The 22,701-nt window shown below is 40.5% G+C and overlaps 1 protein-coding gene and 1 pseudogene across 16 annotated transcripts in view; both read right to left on the bottom strand.

The window, feature by feature from the left end:
* The window catches only part of Dus2 (dihydrouridine synthase 2), a 49,125-nt gene that overhangs the window by 21,114 nt on the left and 5,310 nt on the right, over nucleotides 1–22,701 (bottom strand). For 7 of the 16 annotated variants that reach the window (XM_010612290.3, XM_033757802.1, XM_010612292.3 and 4 more), the window contains 5 exons: nucleotides 16,170–16,311; nucleotides 9,172–9,217; nucleotides 3,815–3,906; nucleotides 2,725–2,768; nucleotides 1,328–1,388 (listed from right to left, as the gene is read on the bottom strand). In XM_010612290.3, coding sequence (XP_010610592.1) covers nucleotides 1,328–1,388; nucleotides 2,725–2,768; nucleotides 3,815–3,906; nucleotides 9,172–9,217; nucleotides 16,170–16,311 — 385 coding nt within the window. Of the gene's footprint in view, nucleotides 1–1,327; nucleotides 1,389–2,724; nucleotides 2,769–3,814; nucleotides 3,907–9,171; nucleotides 9,218–16,169; nucleotides 16,312–17,577; nucleotides 18,159–22,701 lie in introns of those variants that run through there. The other 9 variants (XM_033757801.1, XM_033757804.1, XM_033757805.1 and 6 more) reach the window with 3 other exon arrangements.
* LOC117283936 lies at nucleotides 7,470–7,611 on the bottom strand (annotated as a pseudogene).

Here is a 22,701-nt window from a genome sequence, read left to right as displayed (position 1 = left end):
CACTATGTAGTTCATGCTGGCCTTGAGCTCACTATATAGCCCAGGGTGGCCTTGAACTTGTGGCAATTCTCCTGCCTCCCAAGAACTGGGAATACAAGTGTGCACCACCATGTCTGGCCGGATTAGAATTTCTAAAGCATGGGCTGGGGATTTAGCTCAGTGGTGCTGCAGCACCTGCCCGGCAAGTACAAGGTCCCGAGTTCAATTTATACAAAATTATACAAAATAATGATAATGATAATAATAATAATAATAATAATAATAATAATAATAATAATTTCTAAAGCAAAGTGTATCACATGTCTTCTCTACCCAAAAAAGGCCAAAAATATCTAAAGTCCAAGTCCAGCCGACTGTCCCCAACTGAAGTTCTCAATCTTCTGGTCCTCTGCTTTTCCTTTGTTTTCCACTCCCCAGCACTGTAGTCAAATTTAGCGCCCCACAGCTCTGTCTCAACCTTATATTGGCCAACAAATCCCTGCCTGTGCCACTCCCTCTGCTTGCAGGGTCCCAAATCTCCTCCTCAAAGATCACATTTCCCTACAAGATCACAAATTTAAGCTCTGCCTTCCATTCCTTCTCTGGACTACCATAACATTCTAGTCTGGTTTGTTCTGATACAACCATGGGGAGAACTGTATTGCATTTTCCATTTTTAAAAAGTGTTTCTCTGTTTTATTCATGAAAAGATAAAGCTGTATTTCTATTTTTTTCATCATTTGTTTTATTACTTGGTTATGACAGCACTCTCTGTTTTCCTCTATATGCATATGTGTATAGGTGTGGGTGTAGTGAGTGTGAATGTGTATATGCAAGTACATAAAATTTTTCTGAGCTCTGGGTGTAGCTCAGTGGCAGAGTGCTTTGCCTAGCATGCAGGTTTGATCCCCAGCAGTGCTAAAATTTTTTTTTCATAACTCATTTGAGGGTAAATTACTCATATCATAGTCCTCTACCCATAAGCATTTCAGTGTGTATTTTGTAAAAGTAGGCATATTCTCTTACATAAGCACAGAAAAGTTGTCAACTTCATAAATTTAGTTTGATATTGTATCTTTTTTTGTTGTGGTGGTTTTTTTTTGGTACCGGGGATTGAACTCAGGACCTTGTGCTTGTAAGGCAGGCATGGTGCCACTGAGCTAAATAGCTGATCTATTCTGGTCCCTATTCTGATTTTGTTCATTGATCTAATAATATTCTTTTGAGCAGATTCCCCATCCTATACAGGATCTAGTCCAGAGTCAGGTACTGTTTTAGCTTCCATGCCTTTTTAGCCTCCTTTAATCTCCATAGTATACTTGTGAAGAATATGAAGAATCCCGTTTACCTTGGTGGAATATTCTTTTGGACAGCCCATGTTGACATCAATACCAGCTACATCATTTTCTCTGGAAAAACACAAAGGAAAAAAAAAGATAATACATATTCCACTTGAGGGAAGAAAGTAGAGCAAAGGCATCAATAGGTCTGTATTCATGAGCCTCTCACTGTGTCCCTAGGCCCATGAAACACATCAAATCTCAGTGACAGAAGCTGAGAGTCAGGAAAGAAGTCTATCCCTAAAATGTACAACTGCCTCATTTGAGTAGAGCTCCAGAGGAAAGATAAAATGTGCACATACATCTCAAAGAGCTGGATGCAGAGGACTTTGCTGCACTGACACTGTATCAGACAATTCAAACACTAAGAAAGCTGAATGCCATTCTTGGTTTGCAGTTTTCACTGGGCTATCAAAAACCATCTGTCAATGCAGAAAAGTGACGTGAGTAGAAAAGCCCATTCCAGAGCATCTGGAAGAAGGTATAGGACTGCTTTTATTTGCTAGGCTGCACAGTTGGTTCACACATCTCAGATATGGAAAGGACCTTCATCTCATCCTCCGCTTTTGAGAAAGTTAGGTCTGTGATCAACAGCAATTACTGCCTGAGTTCCTTCTTACTGGCACTGTCATTAATAACAGGAGCTGCCAGGCATGGTGGCACATGCCTGTAATCCCAGCACTTGGGAGGCTGAGGCAGGAGGATCGCTGTGAGTTCGAGACCAGCCTGGGCTACATAGTGAGTTCTAGGTCAGTCTCAACTACATAGTGAGACCCTGTCTCAAAAAAACAGAAAAACAAAAACAAAAACAAACCCACAAAAAACAGGAGCTAACACTAAGTACTCATGATGTACCACATGCTGCATCCATTCACATGTATTATTTGATTTACCATTCCTTATAATGCCAGAGGTTAGTAGTACTATTGGTATCATTTTATAGATAAGGGAACTAAGTTCTCCATGAAGTTAAGTAAACTAAGGTCACACAGCTCACAAGCAGTAAAACCAGAACACTAACCCAGGTGTACCTTAACTCCAAAGCCTATCACTTTAACAATAACACTCTTTCCTGGCTTTGTTAATTCAGGAAATAAGTCTTACCTACACTTCATATGAGTTAAACCCTCAGGGCTCACAGGAGAGTCCCTGGAATGGAAGCCCAATGAATAAACACTAAAATCAGGGCCCCCACCAGAGGGACCTGGCGTCTGGGCATACTGGGTATGCATGAGTCCAGGGCCAGCCTTCAGATGCCACAAACACAGAAGCTCCACACTTTTCACCTGAAAACAGAAGGTAACAGGCCAGGAGGAAGAAAGCCAGGCTACCTCCTAGGTCATTAGTGACATTAAGGTCTCACCGCTTACAGGAGAAAGAGGGCTCCAAGGAGACAGAAACTTACACAAGCCTGGCCACAGCAAGGGCTCGCTCTGCATCTGAAGTGCCCTGGAAACACAAGAGCCTTCATCAACCACTGCTGGACACTGGTACATGTATATACACAAACACATCCATGTGTATCTCATACACATACTTACACCAACAAGTGAGTCAGGCCAGCTCTCTCTTAACAGTCAGCCCAACAGACTAGCTTACTGCCAAAGGAAATAGGTGGTGGGCCTAGAGGGCTTACACAATGCCATTAATGCTGTGGCTACTTTCAAACATACAAAAATTGTAAAAAAAAAAATTATAGTGAACATTCAGATACCACCACTTAGTTTTTACAATTAACATTTTTCTGTATGTGTTTTATTACATATCTACCCACTGTTAACTAATTTTTTAAAAAGCCTAAACATCATTCAGGAGCTATTTCTGAAAAAGCACCAAGTAATGTCCAAGAGAGGAGAGCCAAAGAGTCCTTACAACTCTAACTCATTTTAGCTACTCTTCAGAAAACCTAATTTTTTTTAAATTCTAAGGATTGAACTCAGGAATTTCTGCATGCTAGGTAAGTTCTCTATCACTCAGTTATATCCTAGATGTGTGTTTTTTTGTTTGTTTTTAAGATAGGGTTGCTACATTGTCCAGGCAGGTCTCAAACTCATGAGCTAAAGCAATCCTCCTGCCTCAGACTCCTGAGTAGCTAAGACTGTAGGCATGTACCACCATGCCCAGCTTGAGAAAAATCTAATTCCTTTTGATGGGAAATATGTACAGATACACACACTATGACATAAATAATTGATACTAAGAAAAAAAAAACTAAATATAGAAGTCAGGCCAAACAGATAATTTGTATAATTAAGTAAATTATATCTAAGACCAGAGTTGTTTAACAGACTGTGCCAGCTTGATTTCCATAAATCGTCTCCAATAGAGTAAGCATTCGTGAATGAATCTTTGAAAAATGTTCAAGCCAAGTCTTCAGAAAGATACCACTGTGCAATGCAGGCCAGGCATCCAATGCTGTCTGGCTTTGGATACAAGTCAGGCAATCTTGGAGGATGAGAAGCCTCTAGAGAGCACTGAACACTGCAGTCTCTTACCATCTGAAAGACCACCCTGTTCTGCTCTTTTGCACAGGTACGGAAGACTACTCGATCATCAGGGGCAACAAAGTCGATTGTGCTGAGCAACTCTGCAAGAAAACACAAACACATGGGACCACACAATTCTCAACCTAACCTAAGCCCTGGAAGTAGCACAGAAAAAAGCATAGCCGTGAAAGGAACAAAAAGGTTAGAGATGTATACCATTCTTTAAAAAGCATGCATATTGGAGGCTTTTCAGTGCTGCTGATGGTCTATCTCCTGACCTGAATGATGGCTATTCATTTTACAATTATTTGTTACATTGCATGTTTTATGTACTTCTGAATGGTTAACATTTCTGCAATTTTTAAAATGCTGAATTGCCTTTGTAGTGTTGCATACTTGAAATCCCATCACTCTGAGAGGCTGATGCAGCAGGATTACAAGTTTGATTCTACCCTGGGAACCTGTGCAGTTTAGCAAAAAGGCTGGGGATATACATCAGTGCGAAGGCCCTTGGGTCCAATTCCCAGTTCCATAGTAAATAAATAAATTTACTCCAAGTACTACAAAAGAACAAAACACAACAACAACAAAAACTGGAAAAAATATACATATATGAAACTTTATGTTTCAATTTTGGTTCATATTGTCTCAGAAGATGGCACTCTGGGGTTTAGTATCTCATTTTTTAATTACTTACAGTAAGCCAAAAACTGGGAATGGAAGTTTACTATATTTCAATCAAGTTTTACTGTTTAACTCACAGTTACTTATTTGCAAATTCAACTATTCATTAAAATTTATTTATAATTCCTAAATCAATACTTATGCTATTTTTTAGTCATTCATGGACAGGCACAAAAGTGGCTTGAAATTTGAGTCACCTTACACACATTTCCAGCTGAAGTCAAATAAGGTGATGCTCTTACTGTTTCGTCTCTCATATTGAAAAAAGTGTCCTTTTTATGGTATATTTAGTCCTTTATTTTTGCACGGTGTGCTTTTTGTTGATCTTACTGTTTAACATAACTCCAAGAAGGCCCTGGAAATTGAGTATCTGTACCAGCCTGTTACAGCCATCTCAATTAGGAGCTTTATCAAAGGCATGGGCTCAACTTTATTTGGTCAGCATTGATAGAGCACCATATTTTGAAAGATTTACTTCCTGAAGACATATTACTTCTTTTCGTTACTAGAGAAATACAATGCACAGCAGATAATAGGCTTTTGCACTTATAAGGCAGGCAGTGGAACCACTGAGCGAAATCCCCAACCCTCTTTATTATTTTCTTGAAAGCACTTAATTTAGAGAAGGACTTCACATTGTACTATCTGGTACATTTGGTGGCCATTACTAGGCATTATGAATTAAAAGTTAATTTTTATATTACTGACTCAATAAAATGGTTCCAATCATAGTAATGAAGCACTGCCCTGTGTTCCTAAGCACAAGAAGTCTGTGATTAGCCTTACAGACAAAATACTTGAATTAGATAAGCTTTGCTTAAGCATGAGATTGTGGTGCTATTGGCTATGAGTTCAATGCTAATGAATCGATGGCACACATTAAGTAGCATGTCTGGCAGAACATGTACTTAGCATAAATAATGCCCTGGGTTTAATCCCTACCACCAAATAAATAAGTAGCATATTTTGGAGCAAAACTACATATAAGATAAAGTATATATTGACCAGGCAATGAAAATGTGACCAGAGGCTTGCAAGAACCTAATCCTCTATTCCACCTTGGGTCAATTAGTTCAGTATTCATGAATTCAATATTCTCAGCAACTTTATAGAACTTAACTACCACAAATAACAAAAATAAACTGTATCTCATCGGCCCTTCCTAACAAAGTTCTATAATTGGTGCTATCGTTATTAACTTTCAAAGGTGACCACTATATGAAAGAGATCCAACATGGCAGATGAATGATGCCTACCTTGAAAGCTGTTCTCAGAAATGTAACATATGAAGATTTTTTGTTTGTTTCAGTACTGGGGATTGAGCCCCAGAGCCTTTGCCCTCGACTACATACCTACCTTTTTTTTTAAGGTTTTTTTTTTTTTTTTTGGAAAGTGTCTAACTTGTCCAAGAAGGACTCAGACTTGTGATTTTCCTGCCTCAGCCTCCCAGAGTGCTGGAATTACAGGCATGCAACATCATATCCAGCTACAAAGGATCTTTTAAGTATATAAAGTACCTCCATAAGGGGAAGCAGTAATTATTTTCTAAGCACTGAGCAGATCAGAAGGCTTAAAAAGGGTGGGGCAAAGGCAAAGATACCTTGAGAGAAGTAATCAAGGTGGTCTCTGATAAAGAATTTAAAATTCTGAAAAGCAACAAAAACTTGCTGTGTTTCTAATGCAGCTTTATTTATAATAGCAAAATATTAGAAACCTCTGTTAAAGCCCTGGTGAAAAAATTTCTAACAAAGTCACCTAAAGGTACTGACATAGGAAAATGTCCTAGTAGAAAAGTAAGTGGGAGGCCCGGCTGAGTCCCTGGGAACTGAGGGGACTGAGACAGAAGGATCACAAATTCAAGGCCAGTCTGGGCAATTTAGGGAGACCCTGTGTTAAAACAAAAAGGGCTGGGGATATAACTCATCACCATGGTTCAAACCCCAGCACCACACACATATACACAAAAATCTAAGTAGCAAAACAACATGTTCTACATGATCTCATGGGAGGAGAAAGACTATATTCATATATTCATTATTCATACTGTGTTTGTAGGGAGATATACATTATTCCTCTTTGTGATTACCTGTTTAAGTATAAGGTTGTGGAAGATTTCATTTTCTAGATTATATAAATCCAACAAACCCAAAAATATAAATTTAAACCAGGCAAAATTGAGTCAAAACATCTTGAAATTATACTAAGATTTTATGAACACAAACACATAAGATGTATGCTCTAAAAATATGGTGAATGTTTAAAAATTTTTAAAAATTTATTAGTCAGGGCTGGGGATTTAGCTCAGTGGTGCCACTGCCTGTCTCGCAAGAGCAAGGACCTGAGTTCAATCCCTGGTACCAAAAACAAAAACAAAACAAAAAGGACACATTGCCATTCAGTTTGTAATAGCTAAATCTTGGAAATAGCACAAATGCCCATCAACTAAGGAATGGATAAAGAAGATGTAGATTTTTAAATACAATGGAGTGGGGCTAGGGATTTAGCTCAGTGGTTCTGCTGCTTACCTTGCAAGCACAAGGACCCAAGTTCGATTCCCAGTACCAAAATAAATAAATAAATAGATAGATACAATGGAGTACTACTCTGCCACAAAGAAGTATGAGCTTGAGACATTTATAGCTAAAAGGATACACCTTGAGACCATATACTCTTAAGTGAAAGAAATCAAACACATAAATTTAAATACTGCATTGTTTCTCTGGTGTGAGAGAGTGAAAGTGGAAATAAGGACTAAAATATATAATAGATATTGGGAAATGGAAGGAAAATGTTCAAATGGGAAAGAGAACAAAGGAGGGCGGAGGGAAAAAGGAAGGAAGGGATAAGCAAAAAAGGAAAAGGAAAAGGAAAAAAATGGAAACATTGTTTGCATATAAGGAGGGGAGAGGGACTTGAGGGAACAGAAGGGAAAAAAAAAGAAGAGGCAGGATATATCATGTACAGGTACAAATTCCCTGTGATGAGTGTTATTATGTATAAATGAAATGTATTAATAAATGTTTTGCTTAAAAAAAAGACAATCTAACCCCCCACAAAAGACACATTGCCATTAATAACCCTTGATACTACACTTGATCTTAGCCAAAAGGCCAAGAAGCGATAATAACCCTTGAAATACCCACCCAACACACACACTCTGAACATACTTATCCTGTTGTTCTTGTCTGAAGCACTTTTGGAAGTTCTCTTTTGTGAGTATCTTCAGTTGTGCTGTCATAGCTGTTTGAATGTCTGGAATCAATTCAAAATTTCTACCTTTCACAGTCCTTGTGACTTTGGGGAAGAGCCAGAAGTTGCATAGTGCTAGATGTAAAGGGTGCCAGTGAATAGGGTGGATAAGGACACGCCATAATGTTTTTATGAGCCTGCCTTTCTGTTGGATGGCACTAGGCAGCTCCATTTACTGTGTGTGTGTGTTTTTTAATCATACTTTGTATTTCATCCCAGTGGCAGAAAGGTGACTAAAACACAAACCTACTTCTAGAACTAATTCAGGAAATGGCAAGAACAAAGGATAAGTGTGTCTGAAATGACAGAGTATTTTGAGAGTAATTAATGACAATGTGTCTTTTACTGTAAATTTTTTAAAATTTAAAAATATACTTTTATTTTAAATCAGCCTATATCTTCAAAACCTCAAAGATTACAACTCTAATCAAAGCTGAATTAAGAAAGTATAAAGAAAACCACAATGCAACACAACCACTTCCATATGCACAGAGCTTATGTTGTACAAAGTACTTACTAGTACCTTATTTGATTCTCATTCCAACTCTGTAACTGAATTATAGCAAGGCTTATGATTTACATTTTACTCATAAGCAAAGGAGGTACAGAGGTTATATGACTTGTCCAAAGTCACACACTGCTGTGTTTAGGTCTAGAATGCTCCCCAAAGTAAAAAGAATTAAGATGTGGTATGTACATGTAACAACTCCCCATGGTGAATGTAATCATTACGTACTGCAAACATGTATTAATAATAATAAATTTTTTAAAACATCAAATGAAAATGTCCTCCAAAAGCCTCATGTGTTAGAGGCAAGGCTTTGGAAGACACTGGATCATGGGGTCTCTATATTCACAAGTGGATTAGTACACTGATGAGTTCCTAGCAGACTTGTTAGGAGATAGGGGCCTGGATAGGGGTATAATCTGGGAGAGTATGTCTTCCTCCCCAGCATCTTCCTTCTCTGCTTCCTAGCTGTCCTGACCTCTGCAGCTGTTCTTCACTTAGGTCTTTCCACTGTGCTATTTCTTCACTGGAGCCTGGTGACCATAGACTGAAACCACTGAAACTGTGAACCAAAATAAAACTCCTCCTTCAAGTTGTGGGTATTGGGTATTTCATCCCACTGGCAGAAAGGTGACTAAAACACAAACCTACTGAATGACTAAGACAGACCCAATGCTGAAGCCATCCTGCCTCCAAGTATCCTAGAGAACCTTCTATACTATGAAACAGGATCATTTCTATGCCACAAAGCCAGAGAGAGGGCATTCTTAGCCTGCTTCACATCTGGCTTTTTGTGGACAGCAATGACTTCCCTCAAGACAGCACATGATCTAAATGATGTTAATATACAGCCAGGCGGGGAGATGGTAGGGCTGCTTGAGCCAGTTGGACCCACCTATAATCCGAGGGCCAGGGTTGCACTCACCATTGACAACTCTTTTGCACTGAAGCATCTTGAGGTCAATCAGCTCCTGCAGAGGAATCAGAAGACACTCATCAGCCCTGGACATTTGGCCTGGATACAAGAGGAGGACCTTCATGGCCGGTGACAGGTAATGGCTGGCCAGTCACCCTTATCAACAACAAACTATGGCATTTGGAACATGATGTGTTGTCCTCTCCAACCAAGCATGATAAGCAGAGCTTTGAGTGACTTACCCTTAATTAGCTGGTCTTCCTAGGGACTTTGGAGATGTTTGAGGCCAAGAAAGGATGAGCCACTCAGAGCACCATGGAGAAAATAACTGCTCAGTATTTGTGCATCAGGATACTTTCTTCACTCATGAGTCTCAGCTCAAGTAACACCCACAAAGAACCACCTCAATCCCCAGGTAAAGGAAAGGCAGTGAAGGGCTCTCAGGAAGTATCCAATGACAGTAATGAGATGAGGGACTAGATTAGCAGGAAAGAAAATCTGAGATGAAAATAGGAGAGAAAGTCTCTCCAATATGGCTCATATTGTATAAACAAAAGGGGCAAGTGCTTCAACTCCAGAGATATTCAAACAGACTCAGGAAAAATGGAAAAAGGGTTCTTCAAAATCAGAATAAAAATAAAGTGAGTGCATATGTGTCCTGAAGGGCTGAGATTCTCTAACTCAAGAGATAACACTGCTGTTTTGTTCAGTAATCATTTCAGCAGATGTGAAATTTAAGTCAGAAGAGCCAAGTACCCATCACACTGCTAAGAAGCTTATGCCCTGTAACTCTGGGTGTGCAGAAGAAGACAGGAAGACTCTAGTCCATGGTACTCATACTCGTACTGACTCCCTGTGATCTCAGCAACTTACAACCCTAGCCAGGTGGACACAATGACCCCACTTATACATGGATTATCAGGGATAACACAGCCAAAGGGCTCTTATGGCATCCAAGGGGCTCCTTTAAGTAAATCCACCATCTGGTTTAATATATGTTCAAGGTGTTTCTGCAGCTATTCTCTCCAGGCAACACTCAAGTAACTGAGCATCTTATGCCCATTAGGCCTGACCAAACACACAATGTAAGCACATGATGGGCAGCCAAGCCCCAAGAATCAGTGTGGTAACCCAACTCAGAATCCAACTCAGAAAGCCCAACTCAGGGAGCCTATAACCAGTTGTCTTAGTTAAAAGAATAAGCACATGGGCCAGGAATTTAACTCAGTGGTTCCGCTGCAAGCGTAAAGTCCCGAGTTCAATTTCTGGTACCACCCCCAAACAACCAAGCACGATGTCAAGTCAGAAACACTGAATGGCTTGTTCTCAAAAAAGGAAGCTTATTGGCCAGGCTGAGCTTCAGCAAGGACACAAGCAGGATAAAGCATAGCAAGACTCTAAGGAAGTCTAGGAAATTCATTGGTTGTAATGTGGAAATCACTAGACAATTATTAGTTGACCATTAAGCTACCCAAGCAGAGATTTCATTGGTCACAAATAACAAAAACTACGGACTTTACAAAATTAATTCAGAACAGTTACTAAATAACCAACCAATCCTTGGGTGGAAAAAGAATCTGATTTCCAGAGTTGCCATGTTATATTATTTAAAACATCCAGTTTTCAACAACAACAACAACAACAACAAATTATGAGACATGGAAAAAAACCACCAAGGAAGTATGGCCCATATACATAAAAAAAATAAGTACTGACTTATTAGATATACACTATTTAAATCAACTACCTTAAATAAGTTCAAAAATGAAGTAACCATGTGTTAATAACTGAAGAATCTGGGCACAGTGGTACATGCTTGTAATCCCAGCTATTCAGGAGGGATAAGCAGAAAGCTCTTAATTTTGAGGCCAGCTTGGGCAATTTAGCAGGATTCTTGTCTCCAAATAAAATAAAATAAGAAGTGCTGGGAAGATAGCTCAGTGCTCCATGGATCCAATCCCCAGTAACATCAAATCAAAACACAAAAAAGAAAACCTAAAGGAATGTACAAGAACAATGTATCACCAAAAAAAGAATATGAATAAAGAAATTATTTTATAGAATCAAATAAAAATTCTGAAGTTTAAAGATAAAATTATCGAAGTAAAAAAATTCACTAGAGGGGCCCAACAGAAGATCTGAGCAGGCTAAAGAAATAATCAGCAAAGTTAAGTCAATTGGGATTGTCCAAATTAAAAACCAGAAAGAGGCTATTTCTTTTTTCTTTGCTTCAGCAGCCAAGAAGTGCACAGCTTTCCATGACACACCTTCTTAGCCCTGATTTTCTGCCTCACCACTGCCCCAGAAACAATGGAACCAAGCAACTATGGACTGAAAACTCTGAAGGCGATGGGGGAACAGCACTCTCTTCAGTCTTCCAGAGTGAAAGCCTGTGTGAAGAGACTCCCATCAGCCTTACACCTTGAGCAGCCACTACAGCCACCTGCAGGCAACTGAGTCTCATTATATGGGCTCTTCCTGAAGATGGTGACAGGCCTTGGAACTGACAGCCACATCTCAGACTGGAAAGACATCATTTAGCTACTAAAATTTGCTTATGAAGTCTCCAGAAAGGAAAAAAAAATTAAGAAAAATAAACAGAGTGTCAGAGATCTGTGGGATGCGATTAAGCACACAAACACGTGCATAATGCAGTAGAAGTCCTCTAAGAGATAGGAGGGCTTTTTGAAAAAATAATGGCAGAAATTTCCCCAAATTTGATGAAAAACATTAATCTATACATCCAAGAAACTCAACAAACTCCAAGTAGAATATATTCAGAGATTCACACTATACACATCAAAATAAAACTCCTAAAAGTCAAAAAGAGAGAGATGGTTTTGTTTTTTGGTTTTTTTATTGCTACAAGTCATACTGGCCTTGGACTCTCTATAAGGCAGAGGGTGGCAGTGAACTTTGACCATTCTCCTACCTCAGCCCCCTGAGTACTGGGATTACAGGAGTGCAACTAGCAAAAGAAAGAGTTTTTTAGTTGGTTTGTTTTTTGTGGTACTAGGAATTAAACCCTTCTAAGTAGATGGGATTACAGGCATGTGCCACCATGTCCAACTACATTTCTTTTTGATGTTGCAAAAATGTCTGAAAGTTGACTGGATGAGAAACTGTAAATATACTAAAAGTCCTTGAATTATACACTTAAAGTTGGTGAATTCCATTGAGGTATTGGAACCATATCCTAATAAAGATATATATATTTTTTTAATGTTATAAGGCCTAGCATGGTGGAGCATTCTTGTAACCCCAGCACTCAGGAGGTTGAGGAACACAGCCTGGGATATACATTCATAGCAAGTTCGAGGCCAGCCTGAACTATATAGTGAGACTTTGTCTCTAAAAACAGCAAACAAAATGCTAAGACACATTGATTCAATGACAAAACTAGAATATGGAAGGTAGATTAGGAAAGGAACATACATCAATTTATGGAAGGCGATAGCTGTATGATAGTTTTACAGGCAAATAACCTTATTCTTAGATGACATCAGTAAAGAGGGAATAAGACATCACAATGTATGAAACTTACTCTCAAATAGTTAAGAAAAGAACTAAGCACACAAATTATAAAACAAATCAAGTGAAATGTTGAGTGTAGGTCAATCTGGATAAAAGGCATGCAGATGTTCTTTATCTATTTTTGCAACTTCTGTAAATTTGAAATTATCTCTTTTAAAGTTTTAAAAAATTATCCATTCTAGACAAAGATGACATACAAGTGGCCAACAAGCATATGAAAAGATATTCAATATTACTAATTACCAGAGAAATAAACCACAATAAGATATATCTCATAGTCATTAGTATGGGTACTACTATAGAAAGACAAAATAAGTGTTGAGGATATGAAGAAATTGGGACCCTTGTACACTTCTAAAAATTGTGAAACCAGGGGCTGGAGATTTAGCTCAGTGGTTCGGTGGCCAGCCTTGCAGGCACAAGGACCCAAGTTCAATCCCCGTTACCAAAAAAAAAAAAAAAAAAAAAAAAAAAAAAAAAAAAAAAAAAAAAAAAAGAACTGTAAAATGGGGTACCAGTACCCATTACAAGAAAGATATGGACATTCCTCAGAAAATTAAAAAATAAGAGCCAGGCATGGTAGTGCACGCCTGTAATATCAGCACTCGGGAGGCTGAGGCAGGAGGATCTTCATGAGTTTGAGGCCAATCTGGGATATATAGTGAATTCAAGGCCAGCATGAACTATATAGTGAAACCCTGTCTCAAAATAAGTAATAGGTAAATGAATAATTAACTATCATTCTGGGGATATATTCATTGTGCACAGCAGCCTTGTCTTGTTTGCACATCATAAGAGGAAGAAGCAACACAAACGCCCACTGATGGATGAGTGGATAAACAAAATGTGGTACACACATACAATGAAATATTATTCAGTCTTAAAGGATGAAAATCCTGTCACGCCACAACATGCATGAGCTTTTAGTGTTTACTAAGTGAAATAAGCCCATCACAAAATTATAAATAACGTATGGTTCCATTATTGAAGATTCAAAAGTAGTCCAATTCATAAAAACAGAAAATGGATCATTACCAGGGGCTGAGAGGAGGGAAATAAGGAGTTGCTATTTAATGGGCAAAGTTTTAGCTTTGCAAGATGAACAAGTTCCAGAGATCTGTTTTACAATAATGCGAATATAGGGGCCGGGATTTACCTCAATGGTTCCGCCGGCTGTCTTGCAAGTGCAAGATCCTGAGTTCAATCCCAGGTATCAAAAAAAAAAAACCGGGGGGCGGGATATACTTAATACTATGAGAAATGCATACTTAGAAATGGCTAAGATAATAATCAAAATGGTAAATCTTATGTTTTTTTGTTTTTGTTTTATCAAAAACAAAATTTTTGTGATGGTAACAGTGCAGGGGATTGAACTCAGGACCTTGTACATGCTAAGAAGCATTTCACCACTAAGCTATGCCCTCAGCCCCCAAAAAACTTAAAAAAAAAATCACGCATGGGCCGGGGGTTTAGCTCAGTGGCACCACAGCTGCCCTGCAAGTACAAGGTCCTAAGATTGATCCCTGGTACCTCAAAAAAAAAAAAAAAAAAGTATAAAAAAATCACTCATTATGGTGCTCCAGAACACAGCACCTTCTCCTTTGATCCTACTTATTGTAAGGTTTAAGTCTAACAGGAAGATATCCCTAGTCCCACTGTTATAAAAAGGAACAGAAATGTGACTTCTCGGACACATCTAAATGACTTATGGAGCGGACTCTGGTGACAAAGGACTACAGCTTCTTTGACTTCTGCTGACAGGCTTATCCTCCAGGTGTTGTGGGACTAAGGTAGTCACTGTGTGCCTAGTATGCCCCTAGGTTCCACAGAAGGTGGGAAGGTTGGTTTGACTACCTAAACCCTCAGGCGGAAACAAAAAAATGGAAATAAAGTGTTTGTAAATGGGGAGGGGTGGGGGGGTGAAGGGAGGGCAGGGACAAGGGGAAAAAATGAGAACCAAGACCTATCATGTAAAGGTACAAGATCCCAATGATGAATGTAACTGTACTGTATACCTAAAATGTACCAATAAGCTCAATGAGGAAAAAAATAAAAAAATAAACCCTCAGAGGGGCCAAAGATATTGCTCTGCAGAGCAACTATGGATCCACCAGGGGGCACCAGGCACCACACTACAGTGTCACACCCAATCCTCACAGGGCAGTCCCCAGCCATTTAGTTAAGCCAAGCAGGGGCCTATCTGCCTGCCTACTCTGCTTGCTCTCCTTAGGGGCTAGGTCTGCCTGGAAGGGCTAGGTACCCTCCCCTAGAGACTTCTTTATTTGTTCCTAAGCCACCTGAACTCTCAGAGTAGAGCACCTCAAACAATTCTACAGTGTTCAGTAATTCTTCTGCTCCAAACTTGAGGAATAAATCTTACTGAAATAAAGGATTGGTCACTTTTACTTGGAAAACCAAGTTTTGCCCAATTAGAAGGGCCATATCCTAAAGCCATCACATAAATCTTGGACCCTTAACTTTCAAAGGGCTTAAAAACAACCCTCAGAGTATGCAAAGAATTAGCTGATAGAAGGTTGAAACCTCACAGCACAGCTCTACATAGTGTGGCAGCTCTGCTTCCACTGTGCAGCCGGATTTCCCAGGGATGTCACAGAAGTATGGCTGTCTAGAGCAGGCCCTGTGCTACAAGAACCATTGCTTTCTTCCATCCCAGTGTTGCACTGCAAATCCTTTCCAGTAAATACAAACCCACTTTCTGAGGTCTCAGGAACAGTGAAAGCCAAAGGGGTGAAGCAAGTGAATATGGTAATTAGGCGCCACCACTTTTACTTATCTTTAGCAAATCCTAGAACCTTGACCCAAAATGGATTTGCTGATCATTCAGAAGGCCTAAAGCTTTTACCACTACTAGATCTAACAGAGGGAACTAGTAGGATGGCCATGGTAGGGGCAGAAATGAACTGGGATTTGAGCGGAGCTCCCCAGATAATTCTGCTGCAAGTTCAAATGAAGGCTACTGCCCACACTCACTATCTAGTATCAGGTACTCCTATAATTCTTTTTCCTTGCAGATCTTTCCAAACCTAGGAATAAAGACCTAATACTCTCCAGAGCAGTGGGTGAGTATATTTATTGGCCTACTAGTTTTCACCACCAAAAACTCCTATGGCTACCAAAATCAACCTTATCTGGCTTCTTTAGACTGAATCTGGTCATTTTCCTCTTCTTCCTAAGTCTGGGTTTATTCACAGACATACACTGGGCAATGGCCCAGAAGGATGCTCATCTACCCACCCAGCCCAACATCACCCAGAACACATCTGCGCTCCCCAGGCTGCTGGCCCTCAGCAGGTCCTAAGGAACTCAGTATCATGCATATTCATCCCCTCTTGCCCTCAGTGAGAACACAGAAGGGGAATTCCCGTTGGCCTTCCCAACCCCTGACCACCCCTACCCCTAAACGGGAGGCTGCACTTGTGGGAAAGCTGTCCCAGAAAACCAGCAGTCCTTACCTCACAGTAAACAATGTCCGCTCCATAATCCAGAGCCAGCAGCCGCATTGGGAGAGTCCCCACCCGAACCATAGGGGCTAAGATGAGTTTGTTCTGGTAGCATAGAGAAAGGCTATTCAGGATCATTCCTCCTTTGCTATGTCTGAGAAAGAGAAAACACAGGTCAGACATTAAGGGGAGAAAGTCCTTTTCGTCATCCATGGCAGGTATTCCTTCTTCCTTCCAGTCAATGGTCATTTGCTTTCCTTTTCTCTAATCATAAAAAGTGTGCTTGCTCAGTTATTCATGTAATCATATCCTCTAAGGACCTAGTGTGTGCCAGCTACTAGGGATACATTAAAAAACAAAATAGATAAAAAGAATTCCTGCTCAGCAGAGCTTTCAGTCTAGTGAGGGAACACAGGCAAAAAGACAATAAGTATAACAAGTAAGTAATTAAATAGCATGTTGGGAAAACTTTGCCTGGCTGGGTCGTAATTTTAAATAGAGAAGTCAAGGCAGGTTCAATGCTAATGTGGGGTGGAGGGAGGGCTTCATGCAAGCTAAATACACTCTACCACAAGGCTGTACCCTCAGCCCCAGAAGATAACACTTAAGCATAGATTTGAGATAGCCAAGGTAGTATCTATTAAAACACAGCAGTGGCAACACCCAGTGCAAAGGCCCTAAGAGAAGAGCTTATTGGGAAAACTGGAGGAATAGCAAGGAAGCTGATATGACTGCATCATAGAAAGGAGAAGAGACAGTAATAGAAGACAGAGCAATAGACAATGAACCAGCCATAGGAAGGTAAGAGAAAGTAGTCAAGTCACATAGGGCCTTCTAGGCGAAAGGATTTCAGGGCTTCTGCATGGGTCAGTAGTGTCGTAAGAGAAGTAGAGCAGTAAGTAGGCTCATGTTTTTATACAGTAGACCGTGTATTCACAGCAGACTATGGGGAGCAAGGGCAGATGCAGGGAGACTAGTTAGAAAGCCATGATCCGGGGATTTGGCTCAGAGGCACTGAGCCTGCAAGGTCCTGAGTTTGATCCCCAGTACCAAAAAAAAAAAAAAAAAAAAAAAAAGAAAAGAAAAGAAAAAGAAAGAAAAAAAGAAAGCCATGAGAGGTGATGGTGGCTCAGACCAGGGAGCTGTAGTGAAGGTGGTAAAAAGTGGTCACATCATAGATATACTCTGAAGAGACAGCCAACAGGAAGGAAAAAAAATCAAAATCCCATGTCCCATTAAGTACTGTTGATATTAACTTATTTATTCTAACTAAAGTCTCCTCTAAAGTCACAAAGCCATCCAAGTACACTCTGCCCCCACTTGCTTCTCACTCAGTCCACTCCAGCCCACATTTTATCTCTGCCAGTCTGCCAAAACTGCTCTGATCAAAAACATTAGTGCCTCAATGTTGCTCACTTACCTGTCTTTATCTTCTAACAGCACGGTGGCACAGTGATTTCCCTCTTCTGTGAACCTCCTCACCTTTGTCCTTCCTTAACCCCACATTCCTGAGTTCCCTCCACCTCTCTGTTCCCTCCTGACACCTACATGTGGAGGTTTCTGCTTAGTCCCGGCCCTTTTCCCCTCTAACTCCACACATTCTCATCTGTAAACTTATGGACCCCATTGCTTAAAATAACGTCTATCTGCTGGTGATCTATATATGCATGTTTACCTGAGCTGAGATTGTGGCTCACTTGCCTAGCATCTGCCAGGCCCTGAATCCAATCCCCAGTTAAACCTTCACACTCTCACCTTAACACTGAGCTATATTCCCAGCCCTTTGTGAAATTTTCGGACAGAGTCTCATTAACTTGCCAAACTGTTCAGGTTGGAGATCCAAACTGACAATCCAAATGTACAGTCCTCCTGACTCAGCCTCCCACAGCGCTGGAATTACAGGCATGTGCCACCACACCCACCTCAAAATTAAATCTTGAACCCTCTCAAAGCCTCCTCCACTTTCATTCATTCATTCACTCAACATTTACTGAGCCACAGTGACAGGCATAGTGGTGCACACCTGTAAACTCTGTACTCAGGAGGCTGAGGCAGGAGGATCACCAAGAGTTTGAGGCCAGGGTGGGGTACACAGTATGTTCAAGGCCAGCCAAAACTACAAAGCAAGACTCTGTCTAAACAAAACAAATTTACTGCACCACCATGATATGCCAAGCACTATGGCTGGCCATAGAGTAAAATGATGACAGAGAATAAAAGGCACAGAAGAGAGGGTTATAGAAATTTACAAATATGTATGAAATTACAATTGCGTATAGCTCTATGAAACAGGTGGCATGTTGTTATGGGGGAAAAGCCTATTTCAGCAGGGAAGGGCCCAGTAAGAGCAGACAGCTTCCCTTATGAAATAATTCCTGTGCTGGGAAAACTAGATAGCCAAAAATAAGGGGGGGGGCACTTGTAATAGACTGAAACTAGATCTCTATCTTTTACCCTGTACAAAAATCCATTCAAAATGGATTGAAGACCTAGGTATGAGCCCTGACACTTTGAAGTGCTGAAAGAAAAGATGGAGGAAACACTTGAAGCCACAGGCACAGGCAAAGACTTCCCAACAGGACTCCAAGATAGCAAGAATCAATAAATAGGACTACATCAAATTAAAAAGTTTCTGCCCAGTAAAGGAGAATGAAGAGGCTGCTAACAGAATGGGAGGAAATCTTTGACAGCTACTCTTCCAACAGATGGCTGATATCTAGAACATATAGTGAATTTTAAAAACGTAACACCAAAAAAATCAAATAGCCCAATCAATAAATGGGCAAATGAACTAAACAGACATGTCTCAAAGAAGCATGAATGGCCAGTAAGCACATGAAAACATGTTCGACATCTTCAGCCATTGGGAAATTCAAATCAAAACTACACTGAGATTTCATTTCACTCTATTCAGAATGGCTATCATCGCCGGGCATGGGGGCGCACGCCTGTAATCCCAGCACTTGGGAGGCTGAGGTAGGAGGATCGCTGTGAGCCTGAGCTACATATTGAGTTCCAGGTCAGTCTCACTACATACTGAGACCCTGTCTCAAACAAACAAACAAACAAAAAAGGAATGGCTATCATCAAGAATATAGAGGGCTCCAGCCAGGTGCGTTAGCACACGACTATAATCCCAGCACTCGGGAGGCTGAGGCAGGGAAGATCTTGCGAGTTGAGACCAGCCTGGGCTACATAGTGAGTTCCAGGTCAGTCTCAACTATACAGTGAGATCCTGTTTCAAAAAACAAAACAAAACAAAAATTAATGTGTGGGGGAAGGGCAAAAGGTTTTTTTTTTTTTTGGTGCAGTGGAAGATGAGACAGAGTCTGGGTATATAATTTAGGCTGAATTTAAACTCACTATATAACACAGGCTGACCTCAAATTTGCATCAATCCTCCTGCCTCAGCCTCCTGCTGGGATTACAGGTATATGCCAAAATGCCTGGACAGGAAAAGGAACCCTTTTATACCACTGGTAGAAATGTAAATTAGCATAGTCACTATGGAAATTAATATGGAGGTTCCTCAAAATACTAAAAAATAGATCTACCATTTGATCTAGCTATACCACTCCTTTGTATATACCTGAAGGAATTAAAGTCAGACTACTATAGGGATACCTGCATACCCATTTTTTATTGCAGTACAGGGCTGGGGATTTGGCTCAGTGGTTCCACCACCTGCCTCACAAGCGCAAGGTCCCAAGTTCGATCCCCAGTACCAAAAATAAATAAATAAAGACATTTTTATTACAGCACAATTCACAATAGCCAGGATATGTGCCCATCAACCAATGAACGGATAAAGAAATGTGGTATAAAAGGAAAAAAATAACATGAAAAAATGGAAATAAAGTATATGTAAATAGGGAAGGGAGGAGGGGTGAAGTGGGGGCAGGGATAAGGGGAAAAAATAAGAACCAAGACCTGTCATGTAAAGGTACAAGATCCCAATGATGAATGTAACTGTACTGTATCCCTAAAATGTACCAATAAACTCAGTGAGAAAAAAAAAAAAAAGAAATGTGGTATATACACACAATGGAATATTTGGCCATAAAAAAGAAACAAATTTTGTTATTTGTAGGATCTGGAGATCATTACCTTGAATAAAATAACCAAACTCAAGACAGACAAATGTACCACATTCCCCTAATACATGGAATCTAGAAAAGATGACAAGAAAGTAGAAGGAAGACTATTGTTAGACAAGAGGAGGGAATAAAGGTGAAGGGGTATAAGGTCGGGCAATTGGGGGATGGATATGATCATATTGAACCCCTTCCCCCAAATGTGAAACTAGGGGGAGGGACAGGAAAGATGGTGATCAAAGTATGTTATGTACATGTACAAATCTGCCCAAATTAAACCTATGAATCTGTATAACCAATATACAACAATAAAATGACATGAGAAAGAAACTGTGAGCCAGACACTGCGGTACATGCATGTTGTCAGGCACTCTGGGAAGCTGAGGCAGAAGGATCACAAGTTCAAGTTCATCCAGAGCAACTGAATGACTTAGTGAGATTCTGGTTCAAAATTTCAAAAGAAAATATTTTAATTTACTATGTGATGTTAAATATTAATAAATTTTAACAAAAAAATTTTTTTAAGGAATAGGGATGTGTCTTGCTCGCTTCGGCAGAACTAAGAATGGGGATGTGGCTCAGTGCAAGCCTGGGTTCAATCCCCAGTACCATAGAAACACAACAGGCAAGTATGGTGAAGCACACCTGCAACCCCAGTACTGCTGGATACTGAGGCACAGGGATTCCAAATCCAGCCCATCCTGGTCAATTTAAAGAGACCTGTCTGAAAATAAAAATGAACAAGGGCTGCGGCTACAACTCAGTGCAGAGACCCTGGGTTGTTGATTTTGTGTGTGTGTGTGTGTGTGTGTGTATGTGGGTTGGTGTGTAATAAAAAAGAGGTGAGAGAGGAGAAATGGCCGAAGTGACGGTTTTTAAGGAAGGAAGGAAGGAAGGAAGGAAGGAAGGAAGGAAGGAAGGAAGGAAGGAAGGAAGGAAGTGAAGGGAGGGGAAGGGATGGTGTGAGGTAAAAGACATGTTAACTATGCACTGGGCTAACACTGGAAAAATCTTTGCCATTTCAGTACACAGCACTCCCCTAATCTTCCTGTATCCTCCCTCTAGTCAATCCATCACTAACTACTGTTGAAACAATCTTGGGAGGGCCGGGGATTTAGATCAGTGGTGCGGCTGCCTGCCTCACAAGCAAGTGCAAGGACTGGAGTTTGATCCCCAGTACCAAAACAAATGAAATAACTTTGGGAATATAACTCCATTCATCTGCTCTGCTCCATCTCCACTGCTGCCCCTGGGCACTACCACTCTCCCTTGTCTGTTGCCAGGACTTCAGCCAAGCCTGCTAAAGGTTCCCAAATTGACACTTGCTTTGTCTTCCCTACTCTTCACAACAGCCAGCATGGCATCTTTAAAAATTCAATTCTAATAATACCACAACCCATTTTTCTACCCTTCAAAGGCTTCCAACTGAATTTAGGATAAATCTCAATCCTTCTAGTAGCCTACCAAGTCCAGCATGCTCCGTCCCTGCCCTCTTCTCAAATCTTACTTTGTGCCTTTCTCCCATTCCACTCTCTCTGCTCTGGCCACCTAGGCCCTCTTTCAAGGTCTGCCATAGAAAGCTCTCTGTTGCCCTGGAACTGGTAATTCTCTCTGTCTGGAACACTCTTCTAGATCTGTTCACACACCCTCACATTAAAGTCCTTTGTCCTTGAATGTGCTTTTGGTGGAGATGTATCCTTACCAGATAATTTCAGGCCCGTGGTCACATGATCTCACACCACCTTGTACTTCTTTACAGTTCAAGTGCAATTCATGTGTTCACACTGACTGATGCGGTTTCTTGTTAAACTCAGATCTTTGTCCAGACCACTAAGACAAGCTCCATAAGGACAAGAGCATGGTTGCTTAGTTCCCTACCATGTTTCCAGTGCTGAGCCCGGTTACTGACCCTGAGTAGCTGCTTTGCAAGGTACAACAGAATACCCACCTACGTGGTGACCTGTGGTCTGGAAATTCCCTCTGACACAGTCAGAGGTGCCTGATGCCCTGCCTCTAAGGAGGATCCTCTCAGGCCTTTCTCTCTTCCCAGGTCCTGCCACAACCACTCACTGGGCCATGAAGTCAAACCCAGATCACCATTCTAGTCAATCATTCTCACATAATCTCTTGTAACATTCCTTTTAAGGCCTAATATCCTTTACTAGTTCTAATTTGATTACTCCCAATTTCTATCTTAGAGAATAACCTTAATTTCAGTTGTGTGAATGACAATATAATATCTTTCAGATTAAACACAACACCATTCAGGGAAAGCAATGAGGGGGAAACATTTTCCCAGTCCCTGCATGTCCATATTCCCATAGACTAAGACCTTGTCTAGAAAGCGGTTTCATAAGCCAGGTATGGCAGCACATGACTGTCATCTCAGGTACTTGGGAGGCTGAGGCAAAAGGATTACCTGAGCCCAGGAGTTTGAGACTAGCCTGGGC

This window comes from Fukomys damarensis, unplaced genomic scaffold (assembly GCF_012274545.1).
Source record: "Fukomys damarensis isolate Sample0158 unplaced genomic scaffold, DMR_v1.0_HiC HiC_scaffold_32, whole genome shotgun sequence".
Classification (NCBI taxonomy): domain Eukaryota; kingdom Metazoa; phylum Chordata; class Mammalia; order Rodentia; family Bathyergidae; genus Fukomys; species Fukomys damarensis.
The sequence above is the reverse complement of the archived record's forward strand: the minus strand, read 5'-3'. Positions and strand labels throughout refer to the sequence as shown.